The sequence below is a fragment of the Schistocerca nitens genome, chromosome 2 (genome assembly GCF_023898315.1).
Source record: "Schistocerca nitens isolate TAMUIC-IGC-003100 chromosome 2, iqSchNite1.1, whole genome shotgun sequence".
In the NCBI taxonomy this organism is placed as follows: domain Eukaryota; kingdom Metazoa; phylum Arthropoda; class Insecta; order Orthoptera; family Acrididae; genus Schistocerca; species Schistocerca nitens.
This window is the reverse complement of record NC_064615.1, coordinates 198042499-198054833: the sequence shown is the minus strand read 5'-3', so window position 1 is coordinate 198054833 and position 12335 is coordinate 198042499. Positions and strand designations below refer to the sequence as shown.

Below are 12335 nucleotides of genomic sequence, written 5' to 3'. Positions count from 1 at the left end.
CTTGTCCAGAAACAGATCTCCCATGTGTTGTCTCACCAGTCACCTCACATCCCCCATATACCCATAGTCAGGCCACTAAGCAGCACTCCTCTAGTGACTCAGTACCCCTCAGGACTGGAGCAACTGAATCCTATTCTCCACCAGGGTTTCAACCATCTCTCATCCTGCCCTGAAATGAGAAATATCCTCCCCACCCTTCCCATAATGATGTTCTACCACCCACCCAACCTATGCAATATCCTTCTCCATCCCTACTTCATCTCTGCTCCCAACCCACTGCCTCACGTTTCATACCCCTGCTACAGACCCAGATGCTAAACCTGTCCCTTGCACCTGACACTACTGCTTATTCCAATCCTGTCACTGGCATCTCATAAATCACCAAAGATCTGTCTGTTATTCTGCCCTGAAATGAGAAATATACTTCTCATTATCCTCCCCACCCCTCCCACAGTGATTTCTATCGCCTACCCAACTACACAATATTCAAGTCCATCCCTGTTCCACCCCTGCTCCCAACCCATTGCCTCATGTCTCTTACCCCTAAATAGACCCAGACGCAAGACTTGTCTCATACATCCTCCCACTACCACTTAATCCAGTCCTGCCATTGGAATACCTTACACCTGCAAAGACAGGGCTATCTGTAAAAGCTGCTATATGATCTACAAACTTAGCTGCAATCACTGTGCAACATTCTGCATGACTGCTAACAAGCTGTCTGTCTGCAAGAAAGGCTACCAACAAACTATGGCCAAATGACAACTGGACCACCCAGTTGCTGAACATGTAACATCAAATTTTCTGAACTGCACAGGTGGGAACTCTCCCTACAGGATGTGCTTTGTTCCCATACCCCCTGGGTTCAACCTTCACTAGTCCCTATCCTCCACATTTCCCCTTCTCTACTTACCTCACCACAGCCTCCCGATGCTACACCTAGCAGCTCTATCCTGGCCTCACCAAGTCCCTACACACTCCCACAGGCAGCAACTGCTTCATGCCCCACCCCTACCCTGTTATCTCTCCCCCCATTTCTGATGTGTGCCTCCTTCTTAACTCCACCAACCACCCACACCCAGCAGATTGCTGTTCACATCAGATGCAGTCGCACTCTGAGCTTAATGCCACGTGTGCAAGTTGTTGTGTGAATGTTTTGGGAGTTCTACTTCTGATGAAGGACTTTGTCAAAAAGCTTAAATATCTCTAGTAAAATTTTCATTAAACAGTAAATGTACTGGCATGTAAGTGCAAGAGTTCATGGAAAAGGTCCATGCAAATCTTCTTCCATAACTCTACATCATATTCTTATCAATCAATATTGGCCTCAGCACACTGCCTCATAAGATCATACCGTAACATGGCAGGCAGAGAATGTATGCAGAGAGGCCAAGGCAATAAAAAATTCATTTAATAACAAAGTAGGCTGAATTGAATTTCTTAATTTGTTAATCTATGCATTGATTGCATAATAAACTGTCATTCAGTGGACATCGTGGAATTTTGCAAGTCAATTTTCATTTGTTAGCAAGTGCCATATCTTCAGACATCCCCAATCCTTCCACAACCACCAAGAATCAGCTACAAAGGTTCCACCCCATTGTCACCCAATTTCACCATGGACTGGAATAACTGCACCATATCTTTCATCAGGTATTTGAATATCTCTCATCGTGCCCTGAAATGATGGGCATCCCACCCAAGATCTTTCCCACACCTCCTAAAGTGGAGTTCCATCACACATCCAACCTACAACATGTCTTAGTCTGTTCCTACACCACTCCCACTTCCAACCCCTCGCCACAGTGATCATTTCCCTGTGGCACATTAAGGTGCAAAACCTGCCCCTATCCCCTCAACCAGCACTGCCTACTCCAACCCTAACAGGCTTACCTTACCATATCAGATGCCAGGCCACCTGTGAAAGCAGCTATGTCACACACCAAGTTGTCCACCAGGATGAATGGTCACTGTCAAACTGCTGTAAAGAACAAAGTTGATCACCTGCTGGCACAACATGCAGCTGAGCACAATATACTCAATTTCAAAGGCTGCTTCACAACCTGCGCCATCTGGATCCCACCATCTACCACCTTCTCTGAACTGTGTAGATGGGAATTATCATCACGACATCTTTTGCTTCCATAATCTCCCTAAACTCATTCTCCAGTAACCCACTGCCCCACACTCTTCAGCCAACAGTTTCCCCTTCCCCCATCCTGTCGTCCCCTTCATGTATCCACATCATTTCCAGTGTGTATAGCTCCCCACTGGCTCCAACAGCCATGTGTCACCATTTCCAGCCCGGGTACCTGCCACCCCTCCCTCATGCATTTCTAGCTGGCAAGCTGGCTGTCTCCCTCCGAGCCACTAGTCGCTCACCACAATTCTACTCTCTGCCTCCCACCTCTCTCTCCCTCTATCCACGCCATCCAACACTACCCCCACCACAATCTAGACCATTTGCCGAAATGCAGTGCTGGCACTGTTCGCCCAGATGGCACCATATAAGGGCATAGGTGTGTGTGCGTGTGTGTGTGTGTGTGAGAGAGAGAGAGAGAGAGAGAGCGCACATGTGGTTCAGTTTACATTAACTAATAATAATAATAACACAGTAGGAACAAACTTATGAGTTTCACTGCCCTAAGGAAGCTTTTAATCTACTTCAATTTCAAAAGCTTATGTATCAATGTTGCAGCTATTTTTCTGTCCTCATGAAGCTGAGTGGGCACTACAAGTATTTCAGGCCTTTCAGCTCAAAATATGTTAAATGGTCACTGCACCACATCAAAAATCCTTGAAGATAACAAACAGACCTCAGAGATTCTTGAAATTAATTTAAAGTTGAAGCTCTTTTTTAAAATCCCTCTCACTTATGACTGTCATTTCCGCTTGACTGACATCAAGAGTGTCTTGAGAACTGTACTACTCCCACAGAAAATGGGACATTTGTCATTGCAACAAGTAGTGAAAATGTAGACACTGAACAAGATACAGCAAACGGAATGTCCTTAAGTGGATACAGATACAAGCATAATGTTAGAAAAATAAATAAAAATTCCATAAGTGTACAGAAACTTCAGAGAGATGTTTTATTTTACAGTGACTTATTGTTATTATATGCAGACATAATAAAGAAAGGAAATAATAAAACAATGATATATTTCCAACCCACTTTCAAAGTAGCATGTGAAAACTCAATAATGATGAGATAGACATTAGTAATTCAGTATACTTTGTGTGAAGTTATTCTAGGAGCGCTCTCAACATACAACCTTGAGCAATTGGTTAGAAAACCAACTTGAGATGGGAACATATTAGATATCTTGGCAACAAACAGTCCTGTTCTTTTTGAGGAAGTTAATCTAGAAGAAGGTATTAGTGACCATAATGTCGTTGTGGCTTCTATGTCAGTGGAAGTTGCAAAAAAACCAAAGAAACAGCGTGGAGTATTCTTGTTTGGGAAATCAAATAAACATTAATGAATATCTTCATAGTCAGCTCCAAGCATTCACTGCAGTACGCAAAGATATTGAGCATCTTTGGTTGGAATTTAAAGGTATTGTCCACCATGTGCTAGAGAAGTATGTGCCTAGCAAAAATATAGGGGAGGGAAAGGATCCACCTTGGTACAACAAACATATTAGGAAGTTGCTGAGAAAGCAAAGAATTTTGCACAGTCATATTAAACGTAGTCACTGCCCTGCTGACAAACAAAAATTATGCGAAATGAAAGCAGCTGTCAAAAGGTCAATGAGAGATTCTTTTAATGAATTTGAAAGCAATGTTTTATCTGCAGATTCTAAAAATAACCCCAAAAAATTTTGGTCGTACGTAAAATCTATGAACACTACAAATAATTCAGTACCTTCTCTTGCTGACAGTACGGGTAATGTAACTGATGATGATAAACAGAAGGCCGAAATTCTAAACCTAGCTTTCAAAAACTCATTTACAGTAGAGGGCTGCAGCACCATTTCCCTTTCAATTATTGAACAAACACAAGAATGGCTGACATAGTGTTTAGTGTATCTGGGATTGTAAAACAGTTAAGATCCTTAGACACCAGGAAGGCATCTGGCCCAGATCATAGCCATGTAAGATTGTATGTTGACTATGCTACAAATATAGCACCATTCTTATCCATCACCTATAAGAAATCATTGGAACGGCAGAAAGTTCCATGGGACTGGAAGAAGGCCCAGGTCATAGCACTCTACGAAATGGATAGAAAATTGGATGCACATAATTACTGGCCAATTTCACTGACATCAATTTGTTGTAGAATCATGGAACATTTTTGTGTTCAGACATAATGACCTTTCTAGACTCTGAGAACCTCATCTGCAGAAGCCAGCACAGTTTTAGGAAACAGCGTTCATGCGAGACACAGCTGGCCCTCTTTGTGCATGATAAACAACAGGCTCTAGATACTGTCTCCCAGGCTGATGCCATAATTCTCAACTTTCGAAAGGCGTTCGACTCGGTTCCGCACTGTTGCTTGCTCCAAAAAGTGTGCGCTTATGGTCTATCCGATGACATATGCGGTTGGATGGAAAGTTTTCTAACAGACAGGGAGCAGTGTGTCGTCTTGAACGGGGTGACCTCAACAGAAATAAGCGTAGCTTCAGGTGTGCCCCACGGCAATGTAATAGGTCTGCTGCTTTTTACAATTTTACGTAAATGATCTGGTTGATGGTACTAACAGTGGCATTGGACTGTTTGCGATGATGCTGTAGTCTACAGGAAAGTAGTATCACACGAAAGTTGTGAACAAATCAATGAGGATTTGCAGAAAATAAAAGTGTGGTGTAATGACTGGCAGTTATCTCTCAATATTGGTAAGTGTAACCTACTGCGTATAACAAGGCAAAAATCCCCATTAATGTACGAGTACAAAATAAATGGCCAGTCTTTGGAAGTGGTAACATCCGTCAAGTATCGGAGTGTGACTATTCGAAATGATCTCAAATGGAATTATCAGATTACACAAGTAATGGGCGATGTGAACTGTAGATTGCAGTTTATTGGTAGAATCCTGAAGCGATGCAGTCCTTAGGAAATAGCTTACAATACGTTAGTTCGTGCATTCTTAGAGTATTGTTCGTCTGTATGGGACCCTTACCAGATGGGTCTGATTCAAGAGATTGAGAAGGTCCAAAGAAGAGCGACAAGATTCATGACTGGTATATTTAGCTATTGCGAGAGCGTTACAAATCTCATAGAAAATTTGAAGTGGGTCACACTTGCAGATAGATGGCGCATGAAACGGAAGGGGCTGCTCACTTAATTCCGAAATCTAATCTTCGCTGAGGCTGTAGAGCACATATTATTACCACCAACTTACAAATTGTTCAATGATCACCATTCAAAGATAAGGGAAATTAGAGCTTGTACTGTGGCGTTCAGACAGTCGCTTTTCCCTCGCGCGATCCGCAAGTGGAAAAGATGGTTGGGGGTGGTGGGGGGGACTTGACTTGGGCGTGAATTGTGCCCTCCGCCACACACCGCTTGATGGCTAGCGGAGTATATATGTAGATGTAAATGAAGTAGTAAAACATTAACTTTTAAAGGAAGAAAATAGTAAGTAGCAACTTCTGAATAAATTAAAGCAGTGTACCAGGCCATGTCCCTAACACACACCCTTGCCTTTCAAGGGCAATGACCTACTAACTGAACTGCCCAGGCTCGACTCACGACCTGCCTTCACAACATAAATTGTCTGTGTGTGTGTGCGTCTGTGTTTGTATGTCTGGAGCTTATGGGCACTCAATGGCGAAGTTATCAGCACCTCTGCACTCATTAAAACGAACAAATGTGGACAAAATCTTCAAAATTTTTGCACACTCAAGCACTCAAACTGACCACACAACCACTCTATCTCATATGCACCAAAACAAAAGAGAAAGAGTAAAAGTAGCTATACAAGAAATTAAAACACAAGTAAAATGACAAAGGGGCTAAAAGAATAACAAAACGAAATGTCACTGGCTCATCACTTACAAAAAATATGGGTGAGCCAGTCATCCTGTTAACACATTAAAATCATCTCCCTGAAATCTTGGGGAAAAAACATTGGACAATTCACAAAACTCTAAAGCTCGAACCACATTCGCTTAAATGTTACTTAAAACAGAGGGCAGATCCATCAGAAAATCCACCGTGGCCCAGTAATCAAAAAATAAAACACAGTCCAGGAAAATGTGATGCACAGTGATCTGTACATCATAAGCACCACATGTTGGAGGGTCCTCTTGCCGGAGCAAGAAGCCAAGCATCATAGGGCTGTGGCCTATGTGAAAATGAGTAACGAGGACCTTGTACCGTCGACATGGCTGGAAGGAGGTACGCCACGGTCGCAATGTGGGCTTTACTAGACGGAGCTTATCATCTGTCGGCTACTTATCCTCCCACCACCACGAGACTCTGGATCTTAACAGCGAGGCTATAGTATGTAGGGGGATGACACACAGAAACAACTGAAGATCATAACATGCCTCCTTGGCTGATAGATCAGCCCTTTAATTCCTGCAATACCCATGTGCCCTGGCACCCAGCAGAAAGATGCCTCCTTCCCCACTAATTATAGCTGGAGGAGGGCATGCTGGATATTCTGAACTACTTTATCTGCTGGGTACAAAAGTTGTAGAGAGTGAAGGGCACTCAGAGAATGGGAACAGACAAAAAAATTAGCACTGGAAAAATGTCTCATCTGCCCCAGTGTCTGCAAGATCGCATATAATTCTGTGTCGAAGACAGTACAGTACTGAGGCAGCTGGACCTTGAGGACACAATCTGGGAAAACAACAGAGCAACCAGTAGAGTCATCTGTAAACACAGTTACATAGTTATGGTTCTCATATAAAATGTCAGAAAATATTGATTAGAAACAGGAGGAGGAATGCAATCTCTCCTGTACTGTACTAAATCAAAAACCATCCTGGGCCTTTGTAGTGACAAAGGTGGCAGGCAGCCCTGGATTTGTGGCTCCACACCAACTGACTCCAGCATACACTGCATGCAGATCCTAAACAGCAGTGTTGCTCATAGACGATTGGAGAAAAGGCATTCCAGAGGTGGATGAGCAACAGTATGGTATGCAGGTGGAGTTGGAGCTGTGAGGAACTCACATGCCTGATGCACCACGAGGAGCTGCCGCAGGATAGTGGGTGGCAGCTTCCCAGCCTCAGCCAGAGATTGGTATGGGGCTGGTCCTGTAAGCACCTGTGGCTGGCCTATTCCTCTCATTGCGGATAGCATCAATAATTTTGCTGACTTGTACACTGTGCAGCCGTAGTCCAGCTGCAAAAACAAATGCCCTATAGAACTGGAGCATATGTGGCCTGTTTGCTCCCCAAGGCCTGTGGCTAAAGCACCTTATGATATTCAGTGTCTTCAGGGTTCTCACTCTCAGGTCTCTCAGGTGCAGTAACCATGATAACTTGGAGTCAAAAATGAGGCCCAGAAACTTCACTGAGACCTTAAAATGAAGAATGGCATCCATCATATGCAAGTCAGGTAAATTAAAAATGAACAGACACATACACTTCTCTGCAGAAAACTGGAAATCTATCATTGCAGCCCACCCCTCCAACCACCGGAATGCAAGTTGCAACTGACAGATTACCGTTGCAACACTGGAGGAGGAACAGAAAACAGCAAAACCATTCACAAATATGGAGCACTGTACAGGGCCCTGTACAAAAGATGTGATACTGTTTATGGCTGTGGCAAAGAGGGTAACACTTAAAGCACTGCCATGAGGGACACCATTCTCCTGCTCAAACAATCCAACAGTATGTCACTGACTCTGGTCCTAAAAAATGGCTGAGATAGGAAAGACAAGACAAAGAATGGGTGGCCACAAAAGTCCCATTGATGCTGTTGTGTGAAAATACTGTGTCCCCACGTAGGGTCATATGCCCTGCTGATATCAAAGAATACACCAATTCAGTGATGTTTACATAGGAAAGATTGCTGAATAGCCACCTCTAGCAGGACCAGGTTGTTGACAGTGGACCAAAATCTCCAGAATCCACACTGAAAGTGGCTAAGGAGTTGTCTGGTCTCTAACAACCAGACCAGATGATGGTTAACCATTTGCTGCAGGGTCTTTCCTACACAGCTCACTAAGGTGATGCTCCTGTAACTACTGGGAGATGTGCAGTCCTCTTCTGGTCTGAGCACAAGTGTCAGAAGTGGCTCTCCCCATGAATGAGGGAAGTTTTCTGTCCGCCATACAAGATTAAAACATTCGAGAAGTATTTCCTTCGGCACTGCTAGCAAATGTCGAAGCACACAGTACCAGATCTGGTCGTGACTGAGTGCAGTGTCACAAGTCTCAGACAGTGCAGAGTCCAAATCCTATATGGAGAAAGCGGAGTTGTAGGACTAAGAAGTGTTGTATCTGCAGTCCAACTTGCCCTCTCTAGAGTCACACAATAGTGACAAAATGCTGGATCATGGATTGCATTGGCAGTAGTTTTTTGCAAAACTAGTATCTGAGCGAGGCCTCTGGATGTTGTTTGGAGAACCCCTGTTGCAGCAGTGCTGCTATTAGTAAAGAACTGTGTTAACCGGAAATCCTACTACGAATGACTTCAAATACTTTAGTACAAGACGTGGAACTGTTAACAGAGTCCAGGAATGCTTGCTATGACCATTTCTTGCTCTCCTTAATGACCCGCTGACCTTCGGTCCTCACGACTTCAATTGCTCAGAGGTTGTCTGCTGTCAGGTGGCAGTCAAACTGTCGAAGAGACACACACCTGTCCCTGATTGCTGAAGGGGCCTCAGCCGTACACCAAGCTATAGGTCTCCTCCTAACGTGACCTGAGGACTTCGGGATTCAGAGGTCAATGGCACAATGGATCACTCATGTGATGTGTTCCACCCATTCCTGGATACTGTCAGTGTTCAAACACAGCCAGCTGGCTGAACAGCACCCACTTAACCCTGCTGATTGTCCACTTCAGTGGCTTCTCTTAAAGCAATCCTCCATCCAGTAGGTGGATCCACATTGGGAAGTGGTAACTGGAATGAGGGTCATCAGCTGTTTCCCACTGTGCTGAGTCTGCACGAGCTGGAGAGCAGAAAGAGAGATCGATGGCTGAGAATGACCCAGCAGAAGTCGAGAAATGAGTGGGGCTGCTCATGCAGAGGATGCACAGCTCCTGACACATCATGGGGTTCTCCAAGACTCTACCCCTCGGGCAAGCATAGTTTGAGCCCCAAAATACATTACTGGCACTGAGATCACCCAGTAGGAGAAACAGATGGGGGAGTTGTCCAATAAGGCCTGTGAGAGCCTCAGAGTCTATTGTATCCTACGAAGGTAAATACACAGAGCAGATAATGATCTTCTGACCCACATGAACTGAAACAGCTACTGCTTGCAGGTCAGTGACCAAAGTGAGAGCAGAGGACTGGTGTGTGTTATTGACAAACATGCAACACATCCCTTGGCTCTTTCCTCAGCCAGGTCATCCTTTCAGAGCAGGACATAGCCCAGTAGCACAGGGGCATCAGTGGCTTGAAATGTGTTTTCTGTAAACACAAGCACAGGGGCCGTGCCTGTGCCAGGAGTTTCAGTTCCTCCACATAAGTCCTGAACCCATTCAAGTTCCACTGTAGTGTGAGAGCAATTTATCACACAGATTGTACTTCTACCCTATCTTTCCACCAGGGTGGGGTGCCCACAATGGGCAGAGTTCCAGCCTTGGGGCAAGATAGTTGCCACAGGTAGACTTCACAGTCTATTTGCTCTGAAGCAGAACCATCAAGTCAAATGACATCAACATTATCCGATTATTTACTGCCTGTTTTCACCTGTGGTGGAAGCTTCCGATTTGCTGTTTTAATCTGGGAGGGCTCTGTTGGAGCTACTGCAACAATAGCTGAGGCAATGCCAGACTTTAAACTGGGCTCTACCTTTGGAGGCACCAGGAGGTCTGCAGTAGTGGCAACTGTTGCTTTATCTGATGTTCTAGGGAGGGCTGTGGGATCTAAAACAACTGCTGCTTGACATGTGCACTGACAAACGCTGGTACTAGTGCTGACACTAGCAACCTCTGTTTGGATAAGTGTTGGCTGTTGAAAGAGACCTTTTAAGGGCTGAAGCAAATGATGTAGTAAATGTGGGAGACTGCAAGGCTTCTCGACCTCGCCATATGGGATGCAATTCAGTTTCTTAATCTCTTATATTTTCCTTTCTTCAAGGAGGACAATGAAACCCCTCTTCCAGATAGGGTGATCCCCAGAGCAATTCACACATTTCAGAGGGGAGGAGCAACCAACTTCATCATGGGCAGCCTTGCCACATTTGCCACAAGTGGCTTCACTCTTACATTCTAAGGGGGTGTGCCAAAGTGACGGCATTGAAAACAGTGTGTTGGGCTGGAGACATATGGCCATACGTTTGGACGAAGGAAACCACCTCAAAATGCTCTGGGAGTTTCGTGCCACTGAAGATAATAATGAAGGAGTCATATTCTATGAGATCCCCATCCACCCTTTCCACTATATTTTTCCACATCAATGATCCCTTCCTGAGTCTATTCATCCTTCAGTTCTTCCTTTCAAATGTTGACCGGATCTCTAACGGTCACAACACACATGCTATAGTTCAAGGTGTTGTGGAGCTCTGTTTCCATGGCATATTTCCCAAGGCACTTAGCCTTCTGGCAGTTGGTGACTTTCTGGGAAGTAGCAGTTTCAACCAACAACATTCTGGTATGCAGTCGCTTGACTGATTTCAGAATACCTGTGATGCCCTCTAAACCTTTCTGAATATATAAAGATGAAACCTTATCAAAGCTGTCCTCTTTTCGCTTCACAATTAAAAACACATTCTGACCAGCAGTATGTGTTCTGTTACAATAGACTTACAATAGACTGAAGATCTCCATATAATCCCTGTATCCATGCACCTTCTTGTTAAACCAGGTGTTAGTACCTATCAATGGAGCACCATTTCTGCTGGGAGAAGGAGATGATTTTGAGGGTTCCATTTCAGTCCCATGGGCAGCCAAGAAAATAAGAATCCACTCAGAGACCCACAAGTCTGAGTAAACCTTATGCAAGTGAGGTGGGGCAGGTTCCCCAGAGGTTGCTGGCTAATGACTGTTCCAGCTGAACAGCCATGCATCTCATCAGTGCACAGCGCACCTTGAGACTGACATGCTTTGTTTAGAGGTTTTTACCATCCTTGCAATCCAGGTGGTCAAGCCAAGATCCCCATTCCCTGTACACACAATGTTCTACTGCTACACCACACAGTGGTCGCTGATGTACAGCCAGAACTTACGATGACAGACGATTGGTGGCACTTATCAGTCCCCAGCTCAGGAACCCTGGGGTCACCAAGCCCATATCCAGCAAGCAAATGCTGAGCCCCTCAGGACCACAACATAAGTTCTCTTGTATCTGTCCACTACCTTAAGGGCCCTACGAAAGCTGACCTGCATATCGTGCTGGAGTCTCAGACCTGAATTTATTAAACTGAGAAGAAATTGCCAGCATTAGTGAACGCAGCTGAAACAGTTAAAGCATCATTTGACCTGGTTAAGACGTATGCAATGAATATTTGAAAGACAGTATTCTGAACATGTCATATTAACAGTTAATGAAGCTGAATATTGTTTTATTGAAAAAAATCTAGAAATTATGACAATATTATGAAAATTATACAGTGCTACTCACAACATAGAGGAGATGCTGAGTCGCAAACAGGCACAACAAAAAGTCTTTTTGTTGTGCCTATCTTGTGATGCAACCTCTGATGCATATGGTGAATAGCAATCCATCCTTTTCATAATACTGTCATTATTCCGTCCTGGATTTTCCACAGCTTAAATCTAGAAACTGACATTTGCAGCTTCTTACTATAAAATAATGTTATGAGAGGGTTTTTGCAAACATGTATTTTAATCACATACATTCATAACTTACCAGAAAATATTAATCCTGTTAATTGTGTTCTTTCTTTTGGAGTGAGCCATTTTGCAACTAAGCAGTGGACCGAAGGCAATACAACACCCTGTAAATAATAGAGAAATTTTGGAAAAGGACTTTTGCTGCAGTTTTTAAAAAATAAACAGCAAGTTCAGACGTAACAAGTGGGTACTCCTCATCTGTCCTCACCAGCTTCCAATAATTACTGCTTTTTTCCCCCAAGTCTACTATATCTTCGATACAGTTGTCTATGTAACTTGTGATAGGTACATGAAAATATGCAAATCATTTATCAGGCCAAGTTCAATTTAAATTGATTGTTCAGTTTACTCTTCTCACTATAGTGATTCCATTGATACCATTAGTTTGGCTATAGATTATGT

General features: G+C 43.8%; 1 protein-coding gene across 3 annotated transcripts in view; it reads right to left on the bottom strand.

Annotated features, from left to right (window-relative positions):
* The window catches only part of LOC126234321 (sialin-like), a 283631-nt gene that overhangs the window by 161198 nt on the left and 110098 nt on the right, over positions 1 to 12335 (bottom strand). For all 3 annotated transcript variants that reach the window (XM_049943006.1, XM_049943007.1, XM_049943008.1), the window contains one exon: positions 11950 to 12037. In XM_049943006.1, coding sequence (XP_049798963.1) covers positions 11950 to 12037 — 88 coding nt within the window. The remainder of the gene's footprint in view (positions 1 to 11949; positions 12038 to 12335) is intronic.